At 34.4% G+C, this 22963-nt stretch overlaps 1 protein-coding gene across 1 annotated transcript in view; it reads left to right on the top strand.

Moving 5' to 3' along the window:
• SLCO6A1 (solute carrier organic anion transporter family member 6A1) overlaps positions 1 to 22963 on the top strand; it is a gene marked incomplete at both ends in the record, with an annotated part of 109193 nt that overhangs the window by 65284 nt on the left and 20946 nt on the right. The window contains 3 exons of the mRNA XM_079918632.1: positions 537 to 690; positions 6867 to 7054; positions 21980 to 22044. Coding sequence (XP_079774758.1) covers positions 537 to 690; positions 6867 to 7054; positions 21980 to 22044 — 407 coding nt within the window. The remainder of the gene's footprint in view (positions 1 to 536; positions 691 to 6866; positions 7055 to 21979; positions 22045 to 22963) is intronic.

Below are 22963 nucleotides of genomic sequence, written 5' to 3'. Positions count from 1 at the left end.
ATTGAAATCTTACACACTGCTTGTGAGAATGCAAAATAGCACAATCACTTTGGAAAACTGTTTGACAGTTTCTTAAAAAGTTAAATGAACACCTACCATATGATCCAAACATTCTACTCCTTAATATTTATCCAAGAGACATGGAAGCATATGACCATACAAAGACCATGTAAAGACCAGCTGCATGAAAGAAGCCAGACAAAGAAAGTGCACCTAGTGCACTATGAAATTCCAACTAATGAACAGTTTCAGAAAGTAGATCAGCAGATGCCAGGAGGTGGAGGAATTACAAAGGAGCATGAGGGAACTATTGGGGGTGATGATTATGTTTGTTAACATGATTGCAGTGATGGTTTCACAAGTATATGCAGATTGTATGCTTTAAAAATGTACAGTTTATTGTATATCTGTTGTACCTAAATCTGTTAAAATTATTTAAATAATCATATTTCATTGATCTCATTGATATCTTTGTGTATACATTAATAAGGATAATACAGTTGTATTATAATTACATTCAATCTCTTCTTTTACAGAACAGGGCAGTTGGGAAACCTGACAGCTCCTTGCAATTCTCATTGTAAATGCTCATCTTCATTTTATTCTGCTACATGTGGAAGAAATGATATTCGATATTTTTCTCCTTGCTTTGCAGGTTGTACATATTCTAAAACATTAAAGAATCACAAGGTAATTATCTTTTTCTCTGTTTCGTCCTCTCCATTAAGAAGTGCAACTTATAGATGATGTTTATATTTTACTCCTGCTGTCTATAAAATCCTTTCCCCCTCTTATTTTCCGTTTCTTAAATTTTTCTTAAATTATGGCTTCATGTGATAACAATACATAGGACTTGTGAGAATTGGGAGTGAAGTAGGGACCCAGGTTTTAAAAATTCTGCGTTTCTCTCTCCCCTCTCTTTGTCTAGTCTGTGTGACGGGAAGAGAGCAACAAAGAGGATATTTCCTGACCCATGGGCATTATATCATCTTCCTTAGCAGGCAATAAAGTACTTTATTAGTACTTTATTTATTAGTATGTACATAACAATATTCTTTTTCCTGTTACACAGATCATTTTATCACAGTATATTAGCATGCCTGACCAACTTTAGTTCCTCGTTGTCATATTTTCACTGGCCTACTATTTAACAGTATATCTTCAGTTTTTAATTGAATATTAAAAAGATTATATACCCTTTAAAAATTCTTTCTTCTTAAATGTTTAAAATGAGTCTTTAAAATTTTTAAATTTAAAATGGTTATTTATATGTATTATGTATTTTAAAAACTATTACATGTTTTAAATGATTTATATATTTTAAAATATATTTAAAATGATATTTAAAATCTTTAAAATATATTACTGTGGGAAGCTTTAAATGTAATAGAAAACCAAAATGAACTCCCATATGTTAGTTACCCATCCTCAACAATTTATTAACTTATGGAAAATCTTAATTTACACTCCTGTTTACTTCCTCTCCTCCATTTTATTTTGACAAGTAAATGATTTTTTAAATCTCATGTTGTCACCACAGAATAAAGAAGAACTGCTTGACCTTGGTGTTTTGATCCGTGGGATATTCAAGAACTAAAAATGCCAGCCGCTATATAGCTTCCACCCATCTTTCTTTTACTGGGGAATCCCTTTTAGGGATTTGTTTCTATTTCATAAAAATCTTTATAATTTCCTTTCATTTCTCTAAGGAATAATTAATAATGAATAATGAAATAATTCACAAAATAGTGACTCAAACTGTGTGATAACATTTGATGCTGAATAAAAATTGAAAGAATAAAATATATTTGAGAAAAATTAGATCTGTTACGAATTACCCAGGACAATTAGCCTTGAAAGAAATAATGGCTCTGAAGGAAAACTCACAATAGCAGAAGTTATGATTAGTACAATTTGATACAGATGAAACCAATTAACGGATAAAATATACATTAATTTCAAATGGGAAAGAACTGATGCCAGTAAAATTAATTTTAACAAAATGAAAATTAGAGAAATACCATATACAAAAAATTATTGTGTCTAAATTGTGTTAATGGAATTCCCTCTGGAAAATTTTTTTCAGTGAAACTATGTCAACTTTGAAATAATTCTGATTAAATGTTCGTATTCAAAATATAAGGGTCAAATGTATTAGAATTGAGTGCTCTTCAATTACACTTATGCAAGAGGAGTGGTAGGAAATACTACACCTTTGAAGATTTCTAAGTTTCTATAGAAAATCACAGCTTTACCAAAACTGAAAATAGATATCTGCTCTTCATGTTGATAATATTCCAAGTGTTTTGCCTCATTGAGACCCACATATTCTTATCCATGCTATCAAGATCTTCAAATTTCCTTATATAGATACCAAAGAAATCTTGGGATTTCCTTCCTGATCTTCTCACTGGGACTAGCTCTTTTCAGCAGCTGTTATGGCTTTCAGTATAAAATAGCAGTATCAGGGATCTTCTTCCAGAGACTGCTGTAGTCCAACAGGAGCCTCATTCTACATATCTATAGAGAAGGGAAGTCAGTCTCGTCCAAAGCATTAAGGATTACAAGAAGCCAGTCTTCAGGATCTCTTCCAGTTGAAACATCCCTAGAATATTTTAACTTCATTTACTGATTTCCCACCTTTGTGCTATTTTTGTCATATATTTTATTTCTCCATATATTTTAAAGGACACATACTGTTATTTTTTTGTACAGTCAGTATGCACTTATATTTACCCACTTCCTTGCATTTCCATGTTTTCATATGAGATTTTTTTTTTTTCCTTAAGAACCATATTTCACTCCCATTTCTGAAAAGAAAAACTGTCTTCACTTGGTATGGAATTCTGTATTGGCAGTGATGCCCACCTGCCACCCCACCCCCTGACTGTGGCCCGGCGTTTGAAAGATGTCATTATATTGTCTTTATGTCTCTGGCTGCTTAGCTGCTTTTAAGATTTTCTCTTTGTTTTTGACTTTTAGCAATTTTACTTTGATATGCCTGGATGTGGTTTTCATTATATTTATTTTGCTAGGGTTTCACAGAATATCTTTAGTCCGTGGATTTATGTCTATCAGTTGGAAAATTCTCAGCTATTATTTCTCCCTCACTTTCTCCTCTTTTATTAGTTGTGGAGGAGGCACCATATATTAATTTAATATTGCTGCATAACAAATTACTACAGCCTTAGTGTCTTTAAATAATACCCATTTATTATCTCACAGGTCATAAGTCCAGATATGGCATTGCTGGTTCCTCTGCTCAGAGTCTCACAAACTGAAATCAGGGTGTTGGCTGAAATACATTCCTTTCTGGAGGCTCTGGGAAAAAATCTACTTCCAAGGTCATTCAGATTTTGGGCCAAATTCAGTTCCATTGGGCTGTAAAAAATGAAGTCCCTATTTCCTTGGTAGCTGTCTGCTGAGGGCCAATTTTAGCTCTTAGAGGCCACCCCCATTCTTTGCCACATGACTCCTTCCATTTTCAAAGCCAGCAACAGAATCTCCCTTGTGACACATGTTTTGAATCTCTGACTTCAGGAAAAGCTCAGTTCCTTTTATATATTATCTAATTAGGTGAAGTTTACCTCTGTCTCTTAAAGTCAGCTATGCCATGTAACATAACTTAGTAAAGGGATTAAAATCCACCAATTCACATCAATCTAGGGATTATGCAGGTTTATAAAATAGCAGGATGGGAATCTTAGGTGCCATCTTAGTATTCTGCCTAACAGCAGACTACAAATAGACCTTTCTACTGTATCCCATACTCTTTTGCTCTTTTCTCTATTTTCCATCTCCTTTTATCTGTTCCATTCTAACATTTATGTTTCTGTAGAATCCAAGTCCCTGGTGAAATTCCACATCATTTAAGATATTTTATCCATTTACCCTCTATTTTCTGGAAAATATTAATCATAACTATTTAAAGTTCTTGCTATTTAGTCTACTATCTGTAGTAGTCTACTTATATTTGTCCTAATTTTAAGCCAATTATTCTTGTCATTTTGCATACCTTGTAATAATATATGAAATTCTGAACATTATATATGAAAAATGTATCTTAATATAATTATACAGTTGTCTATTTCTCTCTTTATTTTGACTTCATGTATTTTAGACCCTCTAATTGTGTGCATACACATTAATAATTGTCACAGCTTCTTGATCCTTTTATCTTTACAAAATGTCCCTTTCTATCTCGGGTAATACTCTTTGTCTTGAAGTTTGTTTTATATATTAAACAGTCACTGTAAGCTTTCTTGCTGTTTTCATGGTTTATCTTACTTCTATCATTTTATTTTCCAGCTGTTCATGTCTTTATGTTTAAAATGTCTCCTGTAGCCAAGGTATAATATGCTTTTGCTTTTTCCTCAATTCTGTTAATGTCTGTCTTTCAATTGGAGTTTTTAGACAACTGACATTTATTATAATTATTGATATGGTAGACTTAGATCTATCTTCTTCTTTTATTATTTGAATTGAATATATTTTACTATTTCATTTTAATATAATTTTTCCTATTTTGGTTGTATCTCTTTGGATATAACTCTACAGCTCTTCAGCCCTTCCAGAGCCTAATATCTTTTGATTCTACCATCTGTTCACTAAAGTTTCTTCACATTTTCACTTTTCCCCTTAGTCATCTTAGGTTCTATGGTCTGCAATTATTTGTTGTACTAGATACCTTTTTTCTGACCTCCAGATCCACTTTTCACCTTCTCTACCCTCTCACTGTTCCAAGAGACCAAACTATAGGATGAGAGTTCTATTATCATATATAATCTATTATCATATAGACTATGATAATAAGGAGTCTTGATAGAAAGTCAGAAAGATGGGGGGAAAAAGTGAAGTCGTTGTGTTTATTTTCTTGGTTCCCTCTCTGAGCCATGGACTGACTGCCTCCCTTGCCTGCAAGTCTTAACTTCTTTCAGGGAGGCCTTCTCCATATGACCTTCTCTTTCTGGTAACCATTCTTACCCTAGGACCCTTCAAATCTACTTTCAAAATACATGCTAGATCTGACTATCTTCATCATTTTCTCTGATACCCGGGCCCCAGTCACCAATGACTTGCATCTTACTTTAAGAGCTTTTTAACTGTTTTCTCTGCTTTTACCCTTGCTTTCACAGTTCAGTAGCCTCAATATATCAGCTAGAGTGATCTTTTAAAAAATGTCATTTATACATCTATCCCTCTAATGGTTTCACATTACTAAGAATAAAGACTGAAGTTCTTAAATTGCTCTTGCAATTACCTACCAGTTTCTATATAAATCCTTCCCTCATTACTCCAATTTCATTTTCTCTTAGTTTCCCTCATGTTCACTCTGATTCAAACAAATTTTTCTCCTTGCTTTTCTTTGAATTTTTCAAGCAAGCTCCAGTCCCAAGGCTTTTCAATTTCTGTTTTGTTTTTCCCACCTGGAATATACTTCTTTCAGGTAACCACATGGCTCACTCCCTTACCTTCTTCAAATCTCTGCTCAAATATCACTGTATCATTGTAGCATTACCTGTTCATGTTAAACTCACCCCTATAATCCCTGTTTTTTTTCCTTACTTTATTTTTTCCTCCATAGTATTCGTCACCATGTGCTCCATTAAAGGTTCTTTTTTTTAAAAAATTGCCTATCTCATGCTAGTAAAAAATTTCCTACATGAGGGCAGGGATTTCTATTGTATTGTTTACTATGTTTTCACAATACCTAGAATGATGTTTGGCACATAGGCATTATAAAAAAAATATGGTAGAATGAATGATTTGCTATTTAGATATTTCTATTTTTCTTTAATATATCCAGTAACCACTTAGCAGCTTCCCTAAACAACGGAGATGGTTTTTGTACCATCATTTTCTGAATCACACAGGTTCAAGCCATCTTTATTTCCTCTTATTCCTTCACTGGTAACTTAGTTTAATATTTCTACTGAATTTTAAAAATTATTATTATTATTTAATTTAGAATCTTTTCAACAGATTAACAAATTGCTAACTGGTCTCTGTATCTCCAACTCTGTTTATCTCTTCTTAGAAAATACCACCTATTCATCTTCCTTGAGTTATCAATAATAATATAACAGCCCCAAGTTTTCCTTCGTTCCCATTAGGGACTACATTATGACTTATGTTGGCTTTAGGCACTTTTGCCTTTTTAAACCCCTTCCTTCACTTAAAAAAAGAAAGAAAGAGAGAGAGAGAGAGAGAGAGATTTAATGTACAACTACTTTGGCATAAAGACAAATATGATCCAGGCTGGATGCATTATAATATATTCATTATTATGATATTTATTTTTTCTCTGATTTTAAAAGACACTAAAATTAAAACCTTTTTTTTTTGGTTCTGAAAGTATTGTGGGTCCTAGGTACACTGTGCCTACTCTGCCTAATAGATAACAGCCCTGTCATCATCACATACAAAATAAAGTCTTGCCTTTGCAGCATAGTTCTAAAACTGTCTACGATTGGGTAACTCTCCATATTTCAAATTCCAGCTAAAATTCCACTTTATTCATTACATTTTCCTTATTTGTCCTTAATCTATATCTCTCTCCAACAATTATTTGTACAATTAAATGTAAATATTTTTAGTGAAATTTCTTAAATTAATAGAATTTTTCCTAAGTAACTATAATTATATATACATGTACACAATTCTTTGTTAGGTAAAATACCTTGATCTTATTTATCATTAGTGGTTCATTTGTAAGTTATGAATGGCAGATTTAATATAAGGATATTTACTAATAAAACTGCCTAGTCTCCCTGTAGTTATTGATTTAATTTTTATTTTACAATTATAAGAGTTTTTGTCTTGTGACTATATTTCTAAAAGATTGTTTCCTGTCTTCATTTTCATAGACATATTACAATTGTTCTTGCATTAAAGAAGGATTAACAACCTCAGATAATCAAGGTGACTTTATTGACGCTAGACATGGGACATGTGATCCAAAGTGCTATAAATTACCTTTGTTCATTGCTTTTATCTTTTCTACAATTGTATTTTCTGCTTTTGCTGGTGTACCAAACATCCTGACCATCCTTCGGTGTGTATATGTTATTCATAATCATTATTCATTTAATACATATGAAAGACAAGTTTAGGAAGGTTTTAGAATATTGTAGTAAATGATTTATGCTTTTGTTTCAAGGTAGCAACTGCTAGAGGGGAAAATTGTTATATTTTCAAAATTCATGTATATGCTTAATTCTCTATTTTAACTAATTTATTTGCATAAAGTGTGTATATAGATAACACATTTAGTTTAACTTAAAACTAAATTTATTTACTTAATTTAACATACCTGGAAAATTCATAAATATAGGAAAAATCTTAATTATAACACATGTGATTACAATGTTGATTCATTGGTTATAGATATTTATTGACTATTTACTTCTATATTAGCCAGTTTGACTATGAGAAGACATGTGTCATCAACAAAGGAACATAATAACTTCTAGAATTTTGGAATTTCAATACATAAGTTTATTATTATTCTAAATTAAACCAACATTTGTTATTCATTTGTTCTTCCTGAATATATGAAATATATTTAATATTTGTTTTTACCATAGTAGCAGAATAATTGGTCATTATTTTCAGATTATTTTTTTCAAAAGACTAACATAAACCTTTAGGTCATGAGGAGCAATTTGTTGTACCCTAGGAAAACAGACTAAAAAACATGAATAAATATATGCAAAAGAAATCTGAGTTGGGCACACATGGTCTCTGACTTCAATGAACTTGCAGTTTAGATGGGAGACAAAACTTTAACATATCAATACAGTGAAGCAGGTTTTTACTTATTCACCTAGATCTGGCACTGAAACTACAAAAACTAGTAAAATATGGACCTTGCCTAAGCTGCTTAGAGTTTACTGGGGGAGAAAAACACATAAAAAGGAGTGCAGGGAGGGCTTCCCTTGTGGCGCAGTGGTTGCGGAGTCCGCCTGCTGATGCAGGGGACACAGGTTCGTGCCCCGGTCCGGGAAAATCCCACATGCCGTGGAGCGGCTAGGCCCGTGAGCCATGGCCACTGAGGCTGCGCGTCCGGAGCCTGTGCTCCGCAACGGGAGAGGCCACAACAGTGAGAGGCCAGCGTAAAAAAAAAAAAAAAGAGTGCAGGGAGTTCTTAGAAATGCCATGATTAAGACTTGTACAGATTGACCTGGGAACAAAGTGGAGAAAATGGTCATTTTTATCTAGGATGATTTGGAAATGCTTATAGACAGTGTGGCACTTGAACTTGAGTTGTGAAGATAAGTGATTTCTCACAATGCAAGCAAACTGGGGGCAAGTTCTTAACAGGAAAAATTAGTAGGAAAAGTAGAGGCAAAAATGTGTGAAATATCTTGGCAAGGAGTTTGTTATGACAAGAGTAGCATGATTGTAAATTGGACAGGGAGATTTGAGCTTGGTAAGGGCCTGGTCATGGGAGGCTTTCTTTGCCATGTTAACGTGAATGATGTTATCCTATATGCATCTAGAAGCCATTGAAAAGAGTAAACCTCAGAAGTAAAAGTTATCAAATATGTGTTTTAGATAGATTAGTTTGAAGATAGTGTGGATGATGAAGCTGATAGAAGAAAACAAGAAACAAAGGAAGGTACTTAGGAGACCAGTTTAGAATTTATCTCTATTTAGAGATAGAGAGAATAGAACATAATAGAGAAATATTTAGTTTGGATAAAAGGGCAAGGTTATTAATTTGATGTTCCTGGTATAAAATGTGGAAAAATCTAGAATTATGTCCAGTTGTCCAGTCTGAGGAACTAAATGAATTATAATGTATTAACTGAGATAAATTCAAAGAGAAGAGAAAGCTCAGATTGAACATAATCAGTACAATGTTGAGCATGCCTTAACATTGTATGAAACTTCTGAGCAAATATTCTCAGCAGTGAGATGAGAAAGATGATAGTAATACTCCAGAAGTCTAGTTCTGAATCTTCTCATGTCTCCTGGTAACTGTAGAGAGCAATAAGTAGAATAAAATATAACATGCATGCACACACACATAAACACACATGCACACATATACTGTTTCAGTACAATTATGAGATCAACAAAAAATGACAGAGTTGTAATTGCATATAAATATTGCCAAAATTGAAGTAGAACAAGGAACCAGCTTGTAGATTCATAAAGATGTTACAAAGAATAACAGGGAATGTGGAGAGGGTCTCAGGATTGACAGATCTCAAATATCTCCAGCATATATTTCTGCTCAGGAAGAGAGGATGGTACCTTAAGATGGAAGTTCTGGGAGTAGGACCGAGGTAGATAAGTCAAAGCAGAGTATTTTTGGAAAGAATGGGAAAAAAGTTTTGCAAAATGCCAAGGGGGTCCAGACATAGCAGATCTAAAAAAGTGCCAGCAAAATACCATCTACAAGTGAATACATAACTTTGGAAAACAATAAATATGAAGAGATCTCGAAAGCCCAGATCTGGCAGTACAAGTTCTTTTGAAGCAGGCCAGGTTTGCAGAAGCAGAGAAGGTATAACCACACATAGGGACTATATTTAACTCCTCTATATAAACAGAGAAGATAACTCTTCAGTTTTGAAGCTTGGAAGGCTGGGTGCATGTTCCATTCCCATAACTTTCTGCCTCTAGTTTAAGAAAACCCATCTCATTCAAAATGATTAAGTAGAAAAGGAAAAGCGTCTGCCTACATACCAAATAATTATAGTGAGAGAAATGAAAATTATTAAGCATTACTTTACAAAGGACAGTGAAAACTCACTAGAACAATGTTACCATGAATCAGATAAAAATATAAATGTAACTATATGTAAGTTTAAGTTAAAAAAATTAAACAATCTTGGCCACAAAACAAGAGAAAAATAGCTAGATGAAGGAGGCTATGGAATGAAAACTGACAGAACTCAGGAAAGAAAGAAATGGGAAAAAATTTATAGATGAAGACTAAATTATAAAGCACACAAGGAAGAAAAGACAACATAGAAAGCATGTATGTGGCATAGAAGAGGGAGAATGGAGAATATAAAATAAAAGTAAGAAAAAGTATTAGAGAAAATAGGCAAATATAGAAGATAGGAAAAGGAGATCCAAAATGCACATAATTGCAGTCCCCAAAGAAGAAAACCAAAAAAATAAATATTTAAATCTGTAGCTAAAGTTTACTGAAATAATAAATAATGATAAATAATGAATAATTAAATAAAATAATATTTGAATCTACATATTGTAATGAGACATCAAGTGTCTAGGGAAAGTGATCCAGAGCAATCAACACTGAGATGTACTGTGGTAAAATTATTGGATGTAAAGATGCAGAAATAATCCTTTTGTCATCTAAAAGAAAAAAGGAAAAACAAAAGTTTGGCATCAGGTTTCTAAACAGCAGCATTCACCTCCAGAAGACTGGAGAAACACTTAAAAGATCCTCAAGGAAGGAAAACATGAGCTCATTATTTCATCATCAACAAACTGCCCTACAGTTATAAACAGTTTGGATATGGAAGTACCCGGGATATGTTGATATCAGATACTCCTTAAGAACTGACAACAAGGCAAGTTGTAACCAACCAAGATATGATTGGGGAAATTTTGATAAAAGGTCTGGCGAGGGACTTCCCTGGTGGTACAGTGGTTAAGAATCTGCCTTGCAATGCAGGGGACGTGGGTTTGATCCCTGGTTGGGGAACTAAGATCCCACATGCCATGGAGCAACTAATCCCACGTGCCGCAACTACCGAGCCTGTGCGCCACATAGAGAGAAGCCTGCACACCGCAACGAAGAGCCCACACGCCACAACAAAAGATCCTGTGTGCCTCAACGAAGATCCCGTGTGCTGCAACTAAGACCCCGCGTGCTGCAACGAAGACCCAACGCAGCCAAATAAATAAATAACTAAATATTTTCAAAAAAGAAGGTCTGGTGGCAAGCATCAAGTATGTTAAACTACTTAGATTTAACTACCTATATTTAGCTAATATATTTAACTAAGTGCAATTAATTTATGCTAGAACTGAGGCAAATACTAAGCTAAGCATAAGGGTGGCAAAATAGAATGAAATGTAATATGCTTTGATAAAGTAGAAATTGTACAACTAAGAAAAATGGGAGAAGTAAACAGGGTAGAGATCAAAAGAAGGATAAGCTTGATGGCTGCCTAATAGATAATAAACGGAGAGTCAAGGGATATTATTTTTATAGACATTTTATTGAAGCATAATATGTTTTCAGAAGAGTGCACAAATTGCAAATGTAAATTGATGGATTTTAACACAGCAAAGACACCTATGTAACCAGAGTCCAGCCCAAGAAACGGATAATACAAGTATTCCAAAAGCCCCTCCTCCACCTCCCTTCTTGTCTAAACCCTTAATGCCTAAAGATTACCACTCTCCTGACTTCTGCAGTGAATAGGCTAATTTGTTCTGTGTTTGAACTTTATGCATACACAGGAGAATACAGCACATAGTCATTTGTGTCTGCATTTCGTTACTCAACAACGTGCTTTTAAGAGTCATTCATATGGTTGTATATAACAGAAATTCATTTTCATTGCTCTATAGCAGTACTATCCAATCAGATTTTGTAAAATGATGGAAATGTTCTGTATCTCTGATATCCAATATAGCCTCTAGCCACATGTGCCTATTGTGCATTTGAAATGTGGTCAGTGTGAATGAGGCACTGAACTCTTAATTTTATTTAGTTTTAATTGACATAAATTTAAGTAAGCACACATGGGTAATAGTTAACCATATTGTACAACATAGTTTTATAGTAGTCCATTGTGTGAATATACTAAAATATATTCATTCTGTAGTTAATGTTGTTTCCACTTTAGGGCTAATATGCTGTTTCTATGAACATTCTTTTACTTGTTTTTTGGAAAACATATGAATATATTTCTATTGAGTACACATATAAACAGCAGAATTACTGAGTCATATGTATGTTAAGCTTTTTAATAAATTTTTAAAGTATTTGCACTAGTTCATTCTTCTAGCAGTCTATTGTTAATTGTTCTTAAACTCAAGCAATTTTGATAGGTGTATAAGTGTTGATATTTCATTGTAATTTTAATTTCCCTATTCAGAGGATTAATATTATTGAGCATGTTTTCCTTTATTCATTAGCCATAGGAATGTGCAATTTTGTCAAATGTCTTTTCTGTTCTTTTGTCTATTTTTACATTGGGTTGTCTGTCTTTTTTATTATTGATTTGCAGAATTTCTTTATATACTCCAAATGTGGGAGTCATTTGACATATATATTCATGACAAATATCTTCAACTCTATGACTTGCCTTTTCACTCTGATAATGGCATCTTTTGAGTGAAATAAACTTTTAATTTTAATGTCCTGTTTAAGAAATCTTTGCCTGATCAAAGTCATGTGGACATTTCTTATGTTATTTTAATAAGAGATTATAAAATCAATAATTCAACTGGGAATGATATTTTTTGTATAAAGTTGGGACCCAGGTTCATCATTTTTGGATGGATACTAATTGACTCACCACCGTTTATTCAAAGGCTGTCTTTTCCCCACAGACATGCACCAGCAGACTCTATATATGTGATTCTATTTCTGCACTCTGTTCTGTTCCATTGGTGTATTTGAGCATCCCGGTACCAACATTACACTGTCTTAATTGCTGTGTATTTTTTGTGAATATTTACATCAGTCTTTGTTGTAAGTCCATCTTTGAGATTATCTTGGCAATTCTCAGTGCTTTGTATTTCTAGGTGATTAAAATCACCTAGTTAATGTCCATAAAAAACATGCTGAGATTTGGATTGGAATGTCTTTGAATCAATTTGGGAGCATTGCTATACTTACCACACTGAGTCTCTTGATCATTCAATGAAGTATGATTCCTTCAGTTATTTAAATCTTCATTTATTTCTCCAATAACGTTTCATAATTTTCTTTTTCAGAGTTGAGGTCTTAAACCTCCTTCATTAGATTCATTCCTAGGTAACTGATGTTTTTGATATTTAGTATAGCATAGTATAAAATAGTTGTTTATTACTGGTATGAAGGAAATGCAATTCATTCTTATTGCTTTGACCTTGTATTTTGTGACTGTGTTCATATTAATTTCTAATAGTTAGTTGGTAGATTACTTCAGATTTTCTATGTAATAATGAACAAAATTCACCACATCAAAGCCGCAAAGAAATAAAGGCTTTATTTGGCGTCTGAGAATTCCAATTCAGGAGACACTGATCTGAGCAAGAGTTGAAAATGTGTTCCAAGGAGGAGATAAAAGACAGGGGTTTATAAAGGCAAAAAACCCAACAAGGTTGCAAAAGTTGTTTCAAAAGAATTATAATTGGTACTGGCAAGCCAAAGCTATTCTTATCTTTATGTGATTGGTAGCCAAAGGCTACCACTAGAGGGAGGGAAAAGTTCATTACTGTGACAGGTTGCAGGTTTTCTTGTAGAGTCCTTGGAATATTTGTGGTTTGGCCCAATTCAAAAGTTCATGGTTCCAGCTGGTGAGGATGTGCGTAAGCCCTGCTTCCTTAATGGCCTTCCAGCTCCATTTTAAAGAGCTCTCTTAGCAATATGTTCTCTTTTTTTTTTTTTTTTTTTGCAGTACGTGGGCCTCTCACTGTTGTGGCCTCTCCCGTTGCGGAGCACAGGCTCCGGACGCACAGGCTCAGTGGCCATGGCTCACGGGCCCAGCCGCTCCGCGGCATGTGGGATCTTCCCGGACCAGGGCACGAACCCACGTCCCCTGCATCGGCAGGCGGACCCTCAACCACTGTGCCACCAGGGAAGCCCTGGTATTATTTTTTAATTAAATCTTTGGAAGAACTCAGTTGTCATGTACCTGGCCTAGAATTTCTTTGTGAGAATGTTTTAAATTAAAAATTGAATGTCTGTCTGTGTGTGTGTGTGTGTGTGTGTGTGTGACTAACAAATCTTTCTGCTTTTATCTTTATAATTTCTATCATTTTACTTCTATGTTTTTAGTATTTTTATTTTATTCACCTATATCTTCTGTCTATTGGTATATATGCCTTTTCTATCCAAGTATAAATTTAGCTGCATCCCAGAAGTCTTGATATATATTTTTACTCATACTTTCAATTCAAATATGCCTTTCAATGTATTTTTCATTTAAACCATGTGTTATTTAGAAGTGTACAGTTGGTGCAAGGTTGGTTCCTTCTGATGGCTATGAAGGCAGGGTCTGTTCCAGATATCCATGGCTTGTAGATGGCTATCTTTTCCTGAGTCTTCACATTATCTTCACTCTGTGAATGTCTATGTCCATATTTTCTCTTCTTATAATGACACCAGTTATATTGGATTAGGGCCTACCCAACTGACCTCATTTTAACTTAATTACCTCTGTAAAACCCTGTATCCAATATGATGGCATTCCAAAGTACTGGGAGTTAGGATTTTTGGCATATAAATTTTGGAGGGAACAGAAATCAGTCCATAACAGTAACAAACCATCCCAGGTTTAATCACTTAACAACAACAATTTATCCTTATCTTTCATGGTTCTGCGAGTTGACTGGGCTCAACAGGGTAGTTCTTGCTTAAGGTTTCTCTTGAGCTTGTGGTCAGATGGCACATAACATTTGAGTTACCTGATAGCATGACTGGGTTAGATTTCCTAGATGGCTGACAATTTAGGCTAAATTTTCCTAGGAGCTTAGGTGAAGCTGTTGATTGGTCATAGAGGCTTCTTTGTGTAACTTAAACGTCTGCTAACAAAGTGCAAGAATTCCAAAAGGGAACATCCCAGGTTTTAGTGTTCTAAGAGACCCAGGCATAAGGTACAAGGCATAAACTGCAAGGCTTCATTAGACCTAGGCTGAAAGTCCAAGAATGTCACTCTTCTGCATTCTATTTGTCAAAAAAGTCATGTTTCAAAAGAGGGTGATTAGATTCCATCTCTTGATGTCAGGAGCAACAAGCATGTATTGGGGGAAAAGAGGAATCAATGATAGCCATGTTGAGTGATTATCTACCACAGTATCTTTCATTGGTTTTGGAAAATATTTAACTATTCTTTCTTCAAATATTGCTTCTGCTCTATTCCTTATCTACTCACCTTTTGGATATCAGTTACACATATTGTAAACCTTTCACTATATCCATGTATCTTTTATTCTTTTTTACTTTCTGTTTTCATTTGTTTTTATGCTCTGTGCTTCAGACTAAAGTTTTTTCACTGATCTCTAATGTATTAATAATATTTCCACCTGCTTTTCCAGTTACCTGTACTCTAATTTACTAATTCTACCATCCCCTGTGTCTAATTAGTTGTTAAATTCACCTATGAGTTCATTATAATTAGTGTACTTTCCTGTTATAGAATTTTATTTCTTTTTAATAGATTCTAGTTCTCTGATAATATTCTCTTTCTTGTCATCTGTTTTCTTGGACATATTAATCCTCTAAATTTAAAATGTCTGTCAGATATCTAGTATCTGAATATTCTGTAGTACTATTTAAATTTCATTTTTTTCTCTTGACTCTGTCTCTTATAACTCCTATAATTATTTTTAATCATGTGAGATTTTGTGTACCAAAAATAATAGAGACTCTGAACATTAATAACTCCAAAAATATTTTACAATAGCTTTATTAAGGAAAGTAGAATAGGAACAGTTCTCTGTAAACCAAGCAGGAATTTAGCTGATTTAAGGATAGGTTTAAGTTTTTTAAAGACCTTATCAATTTTCAGATTGTCCTTTATCCTAGAGTATCATCTTTCAAGAGGTCCTGATTGAAAGGTATGTTGAACATAGGATCCTTCACTTTTGGTGACATTTGAACTCCAGTATTTGTCTACCCAGTCACAGTAAAACTTCCTAGAGCAATATTATCAGTTCTTTTTACATTGCATTAGAAATAATAGGACTTCCCTGGTGGTGGAGTGGTTAAGAATCCGCCTGCCAATGCAGGGGACACGGGTTTGAGCCCTGATCTGGGAAGATCCCGCATGCCGCAGAGCAACTAAGCCCATGAGCCACAACTACTGAGGCCCCGTGCCACAACTACTGAAGCCCATATGCCTAGAACCCGTGTTTCGCAACAAGAGAAGCCACCACAATGAGAAGCCCGTGCACTGCAACAAAGAGTAGCCCCCACTCTCTGCAGCTAGAGAAAGCCCACACACAGCAACGAAGACCAAATGCAGCCAAAAATAAATAAATTTATAAAAAAAGAAATAATAGCCAGTACATTTAGCTAACTATTTGGTAAGGTAACAGCGTATAAAAAATAGCAGATATATTGAGCTATACACACACACACCCACACACAAACAAATTCAGTTAAAAAAATTTAACGTATATTAACTGAAAAATGAAAACAAAATAAGGTCTGTAGTCTGGTTAACAGCAGCAAGCCAATGTCAGTTTCCTGGTTTTAATATTATATTACAGTTCTATAAGATTTCACCATTTAGGGATGCTGGGTGAGTGTACCCATGATGCTTTGTACTATTTTTACAACTACCTGTGAGTTTCAAAATAAATAATAATTTCAAAATAAAAATAGTTTCAAAATAAAATGAAACACACTTGAATGTCACAAAAACTGACTTGAACAATTTGAAAAGATATATCTCATATTATTGAATAGGAAGACCTAACACCACCAATGGATCAGTTCTCCTTAAGTTAATTCATAATTTTAATGTGATAATGAAAATACTAGTGGAATTATTGAACTATAAAACCTGATTCTAAAGTTTTTATGGAAAAATAAGCAAGAGTAGCTTGGGAATCTGAAACAAAGAAGCACAGTAACAGAGGCTTCGCCTCATAAACTAAAATGCACCATAAAGTCTCAACACTGAAGCAATATAATATTGACTTATGAATAGACTGACATTAAGTCTAGAAATAGATCTCAACTCATATAGGAATTTAATATAATGAAAGTAAAATTCTAAATAAGTGCATCAAAAATGTACTTTTAAGAAAGTGGTTTGGGTATAATGGGGATAGACTTTGGGGAAAAAATTATATCCAGAGCCCATATGATACAACAAGAAAAACTCAAATGGGACAAAGATTTAAATGTAAAAAAAATTAAATAATACAAGTGGTAAAAAAATCAGCTAATTTCATTATTATTATTATTTTAGATGTTGGGGGTAGGAGTTTAGTAATTTATTTATTTATTTTTGCTGTGTTGGGTCTTCGTTTCTGTGCGAGGGTTTTCTCTAGTTGTGGCAAGCAGGGGCCACTCTTCATCGCGGTGCACGGGCCTCTGACTATTGCGGCCTCTCTTGTTGCGGAACACAGGCTCCAGATGTGCAGGCTCAGTAGTTGTGGCTCATGGGCCTAGTTGCTCCGTGGCATGTGGGATCCTCCCAGACCAGGGCTCGAACCCGTGTCCCCTGCATTAGCAGGCAGATTCTCAACCACTGCACCACCAGGGAAGCCCTCATTATTATTTTTAAAAGGTGAAGGTATTTGTTACTATGACTAAAAATCTAGAAGTCATAAGGGAAAGACTGATAAATTTTAGTCCATAAAATTAAAAATAATAAGCAAAGTCAAAAGCCAAGGAACAATGAATTTATGCAACTCATATTCTATAAAAGATTAATTCCTCTAATAAGTAAAGCTCTCCTAAGATTAACATCCCAATAGAAAAGTGGAAAAGCATCAAAGAAAACAAAATACAAATACAAATATGAAAGGATGTTCAGCCATATCTACAGTAAAGGTCATAGAATTTAAAAATTTTATGTGATAGTATTTCTTATGTACCTAGTTGACAGGAATAAAACATTGATAATAGATCTGTTTATGTGGCTGTATAGAAAAAAGTACTTTCATATATTGCTTGAAAGAGCACAAAATGGTGCAACTCTGATGAAAAGAGTATCTTTAATACTTCAAAAATTGCAGATATGTTTACCCTTTATGCTAGCACTTGTACTTGAAATCCTTTTTGCAGATATCCTGCAAAAAAATATATTTACATCCATAAGGCTATCTATATTACATAGAACCACATATTGTGTATGTACTATATACATGAAACAACAAACACTGGAAAAAAACTAAGTGTGAAAGAGCAACAGACAGGTTGAGTAGATGATTTCATTTTTGCACAATGTAATATAATGAAAGTGAAAACAAATAGGGAGGGGCTCTATGTTCATATAGGAGGGGATCTTAAGAATATATTGTAACATGAAAAAATCAGGTACAGAACAGTCAATATATGGGGTTCACCAAAAAGTTCATTCAGGTTTTTCCATGAGATGTTACAGAAAACCTGAACAAACTTTCTGGCCAACCCAATAGTTTGCTACTTCCTCTGAAGAAATGAGAGTATAGAGGTATGCATTTATAATCATTTGTATTTTCATAAAGAAACACTGTGAAGGTATAAACAAGAAAGTGATGAAAATGATAACCTAAAGGGATGGGATAGAAATGAGAGTAGATGAGAGCAGGGGTATAAGTAAGCATGTCTCTCCAGCATGTGCTCTTTGTATAGCTTTCCAAAATATAATCAAACTTCAAATTCAACAGAGTTTAATTTTTTAAAAAGTACAATAAAAGTCAAAACCAAATACATCAATTGTGAAATCATTATCAAGTGCTAATGTCATGGAAGTGGTGTGGGATGGAATAGCATTGCAGGCCAATGCTCCTACAAAGGATAACTAGAAAAGCTGGGTTAAATTAACAATCATATATTTAAAGGCACAAAGTGGCAGAGGACTAGAGGGATTAAAATTCCAGAGAGAGCAGAAGCTTTTAGAGATGAAATAGGGATCTAAAGCTGTCCCTGACATTCTTGTCAATTCTTGATGAGGGGTAGATGCTGACAACATGGACTAGGTCTAGGTAGAGTGTCGCACTAGGGGGCAAGCAAACTGACATAGTTTCTGGTGACCAAATGGGGCCAGGAATGACACCATTCTTTTTCCTCTGGAGAATTCTGATGAAATCCGAAGCTGTGTGAGGCTTAAGTCTAAACAGAAAAGTATCAATATCATGATTTGTCAGTTCTCACTCCATCAAGGTGATCATTAAGAAAAATTAGTTCTTCATTTCTTTCCCTTCCATCCCTCATTATTTAATTAATTAATTATTATTATTATTATTTTATTTCTTGTGACACATGGGCTCTAGAGTGCAGGCTCAGTAGTTGTGGCGCACAGGCCCAGCCGCTCTGCAGCATGTGGGATCCTCCCGGACCAGGGATCAAACAGTGCCCCCTGCATTGGCAGGCAGATTCTTAACCACTGCGCCACCAGGGAAGTCCCCATCCATCATTATTTTAATATGTGTATGTATTCTCACCTGTGATAGTTACCATGGATTTAAACAAGAAGGTGGATGAGCACTTTAAGGGAAAAAGGTGAAATAAAAGAGGAACAGAAGTGACCAGATTCCTGCTTCTCTGATGGACTTTGGAGGGTGGCACAATAGAAAAAAAAAAAAAAAAGTAGTTTCACTAATAAGTTTTCAATTGTAATATTAAAACGTACTGCAAAAAAAATGTAGAAGAATGCCAAGAGAGAATTATGGGACAATCTAAACTAAATCTCCTCTCTGGGGATTCAGAGAGGGTGTCCTTAAGGAAATCACATTTAAGCTAAGCCCTAAAAGATGGGGGATGAGAATTTCACACAGTGGGAACAATGTATGCAAAGACTCTGACTCTGAGTGCAAGAAATAGCTATATAAGAGTGTTGTATGACAGAATGTCGTAAACAAAGAAGGTGGTAAAGGCAAAAGTTGTGAGGTGGCATGCAATGAGACTGATGAGCCATTGAAGGTTCCTAGTGGGTTAGTGAAGTAATCAGAATTTTACCTTAAAAAAATCACTTGTGGCTCTATGTGGAGAGTGGACTGCAGGGATAAAAATGGTTGTTGGAAGATAAGTTAGGAAATTCTTTTATTTTCTTCAGGCAAAAAATACACGCTTGGAATAGGCCAGTAGAATTAGAGATGAAGAAAATCAGAGAGAGATATAAAAAAAGTTATTTATAAAAATCACAGTATTTTATTATTGATTGTCTGTGGTGAATGAGGAAAAGAATACTCCTTCAAGCATGACTCTTTCCAGGTTTTGGGCTTGAAAACTGCATGGGTGATGATTCCATTTCTTGTGACAGGAAGCACCAGGGGAAGAGCAACTTTTGTGTGTGATAGGAACTTAAGTCTAGAACTCAAGAAAGATATGGACTGAAAATATATATTTAGAAGTCATAAGAGATAATTGGAAGCTGTCTTTTACATCTTGGAAGAGTACTAACCAATAGTTTGTTTATTCCATGAAATTCGTAAACCATACCATCATAGCCTTACTCCTTAGACAAAATACCAAAAAAAATCACTTTATTCTTAAAACATAGTAATGTTTTTCACTAAAAAATTGTGTTTTATGAATATTATTTCTTGTTTTGCTGTTCATTTAACTGATTTTGGAAAATTAGGGAAATCATTCATCTTTTCATCTTTTTTTGTATATCAGAAATAAAGTTATAATCAAACTGAAGATACATAAATATTTGTTAATAATTATGAGTTATTGTTAGCTCTTTATATACTTCAGAGAACACCATTATTATACTACATATAAAAAAACTGCTTATGCTAAATGAAACAGAATACTAAATTTTAGTTAGGCATATGACCCACATTTCTATTTTATACCAAAAACTTTATCCTAAAGTGTGGTTCTAAAATGTGACACTTTACTTCCTTTATATGTCTTTAATGAATCTGCTCATAATAAAAGTTAAATTATGTTTCATTTAGAAACATCACTATCTTTTAAGAATTGGTAAATATGTAGTAAATATTTGAGGAAAGAACATATATTTTTACCAGGTTGATACAGGTGGAATTATCTCACTTTTTACAAAATAGTCATAAAGTACTGAATATGCTACATTTTAATAAATTGAGTCATTTTGGATGACAATATTGGTCATACTTGTTTATTATTCAAGTTCCAGAACAAGGAAATAAAGGGTAAGCACAGGATTTATTTAAAATATCCATTTAAAATGTAGCTTCTATTTCTTTACTTTTTAAAATGTTCAAGGGTTGATTATTTTTTGTTGTATTTTAGTTTATTTTCCAAAATACTAATATGTGATTTTTATACATTATTTTTCTTTTTAAAACAAATACTTGACGAATACAAAATACAGAGATCTTCATTCTTCATATTTGAGAAAGTTATTTCTTATTTATTTTAACTTTTGAATAGTGAGGGTAAAAGTCAGAGGTCCAACCGAAAAGAGATGGCACCCTCAAATTAGGACAATTCAAGTAAGGTTGAATGATGTGGCTATTTAAAATGCGGGCAGGGTATAAGGAATCCCAAAGTATAGTGCAGTACTTCAGGTCTGTTACCACCCAACACCCAAAGGGAAACAAGGGTAGGAAGAAGAGAGACCTGTAGAGGATACTGCTTTGCCTAGTGACCCAGTCAACTTGGGTAACTGCAGAGAGGGAGCCTGGGAATGAAGACCTGAACTTCACCTTCCTTTCTCACTCTGGAGCGCCCTATTGGCATAACCCAATCAGTAGCCAGAGGCAAGAGAACCCCATTGATGTAGTGCATTACCTAAATGGAGAGCAAGGTAGAGAAAGGTAGAGAGTAAGTTTCACAGGGACAAAAGGAAGAAATCTGAAACAATGGATGTGCACCACAGAATGAAGAATGAGAAGTATGAAAGGTAGTGCTAAATTTTTTTCAGCCAAGGCTGGGGCAGAGAGTTTGGGCCATAAATGCTTCCTCCTAGTGAAGCACAAGTAGCTTTAGAATTGGTTGGCAGTGGGCAGAATATGGAAACATGGGAAGAGTTGCAGTTAATTCACCCAGATTGAACTCTGTCAACTGGCCAAAGATCCTTAGTCTAATGGATGCACAGGGAAAAAAATTACCCCTGAACCTAGCAAACATTCTTTACAGCTAATAATAATGATTGTTCATGATATCATTGCTATTTGCTTGCAGGATTGTATCTGACAAACAACGTTCTCTGGCCATGGGTGTGACCTTTGTGATTTTGAGAATATTTGGTATGGACTTTTGGCAATCTATTATTACATTGAATTGAATGGTTTCTTTTTTGATTTATACATGTGTCAACATGTATATTTAGAATTTCAAATGAATAATTATGATAAACTGACACAAAACAAGTGAATGGGGGAGCTGCTTTACAGAATTTAGGAGACAATACTTAGTGTAAAAAAGATAATACTTGGGGCTTCCCTGGTGGCGCAGTGGTTGAGAGTCCGCCTGCCGATGCAGGGGACACGGGTTTGTGCCCCGGTCTGGGAAGATCCCACATGCCGCGGAGCGGCTAAGCCCGTAAGCCATGGCCGCTGAGCCTGCGCGTCCGGAGCCTGTGCTCCGCAACGGGCGAGGCCACAACAGTGAGAGGCCCGCGTACCGCAAAAAAAAAAAAAAAAAAAAAAAGATAATACTGTAAAGCCTATCCTGTCATATAAAATATGCATTAATATTATATTCAGTTAGAAGAGAATCTTTTTGATCAGAAGTATATTCTTCAAGCTTACACAAGTGGTTTGGTAAGCTGAAACAAAGCACATATAAGCATAGAAACTATATTTTCCATTGCTTGCATGTTTGAGAAGTCATTAACCTAGACTAGTGCTTTAAAAATTTCTCATTACCAAAGACACTGAATCTGATGTTTTAAAAGATTTATATCCAAAGAACAAATTGGTTTTGCTGAGGGTGATGCACTGTGTACTTCAGGCTTTCTTATGCAAAAAATAGCTTTCAAATCCACATTATGACTATATTAGGAGCTCTGATTCAAGAAGTTGATTAAAATTATTGGTGGGGTAAGGAAACAAGATTAGACTGGATTGAAGACTGAAAGCCATATGATAAATGGAGTCAAGAAAGTAGAAAAATTTAAGTGTGGCTCTAATTGGGATCAGAGAAATTGTTCTATAGCTAGATCAA

The sequence above is a fragment of the Stenella coeruleoalba genome (assembly GCF_951394435.1).
Source record: "Stenella coeruleoalba genome assembly, chromosome: 3".
NCBI classification, from domain to species: domain Eukaryota; kingdom Metazoa; phylum Chordata; class Mammalia; order Artiodactyla; family Delphinidae; genus Stenella; species Stenella coeruleoalba.
The sequence above is the reverse complement of the archived record's forward strand: the minus strand, read 5'-3'. Positions and strand labels throughout refer to the sequence as shown.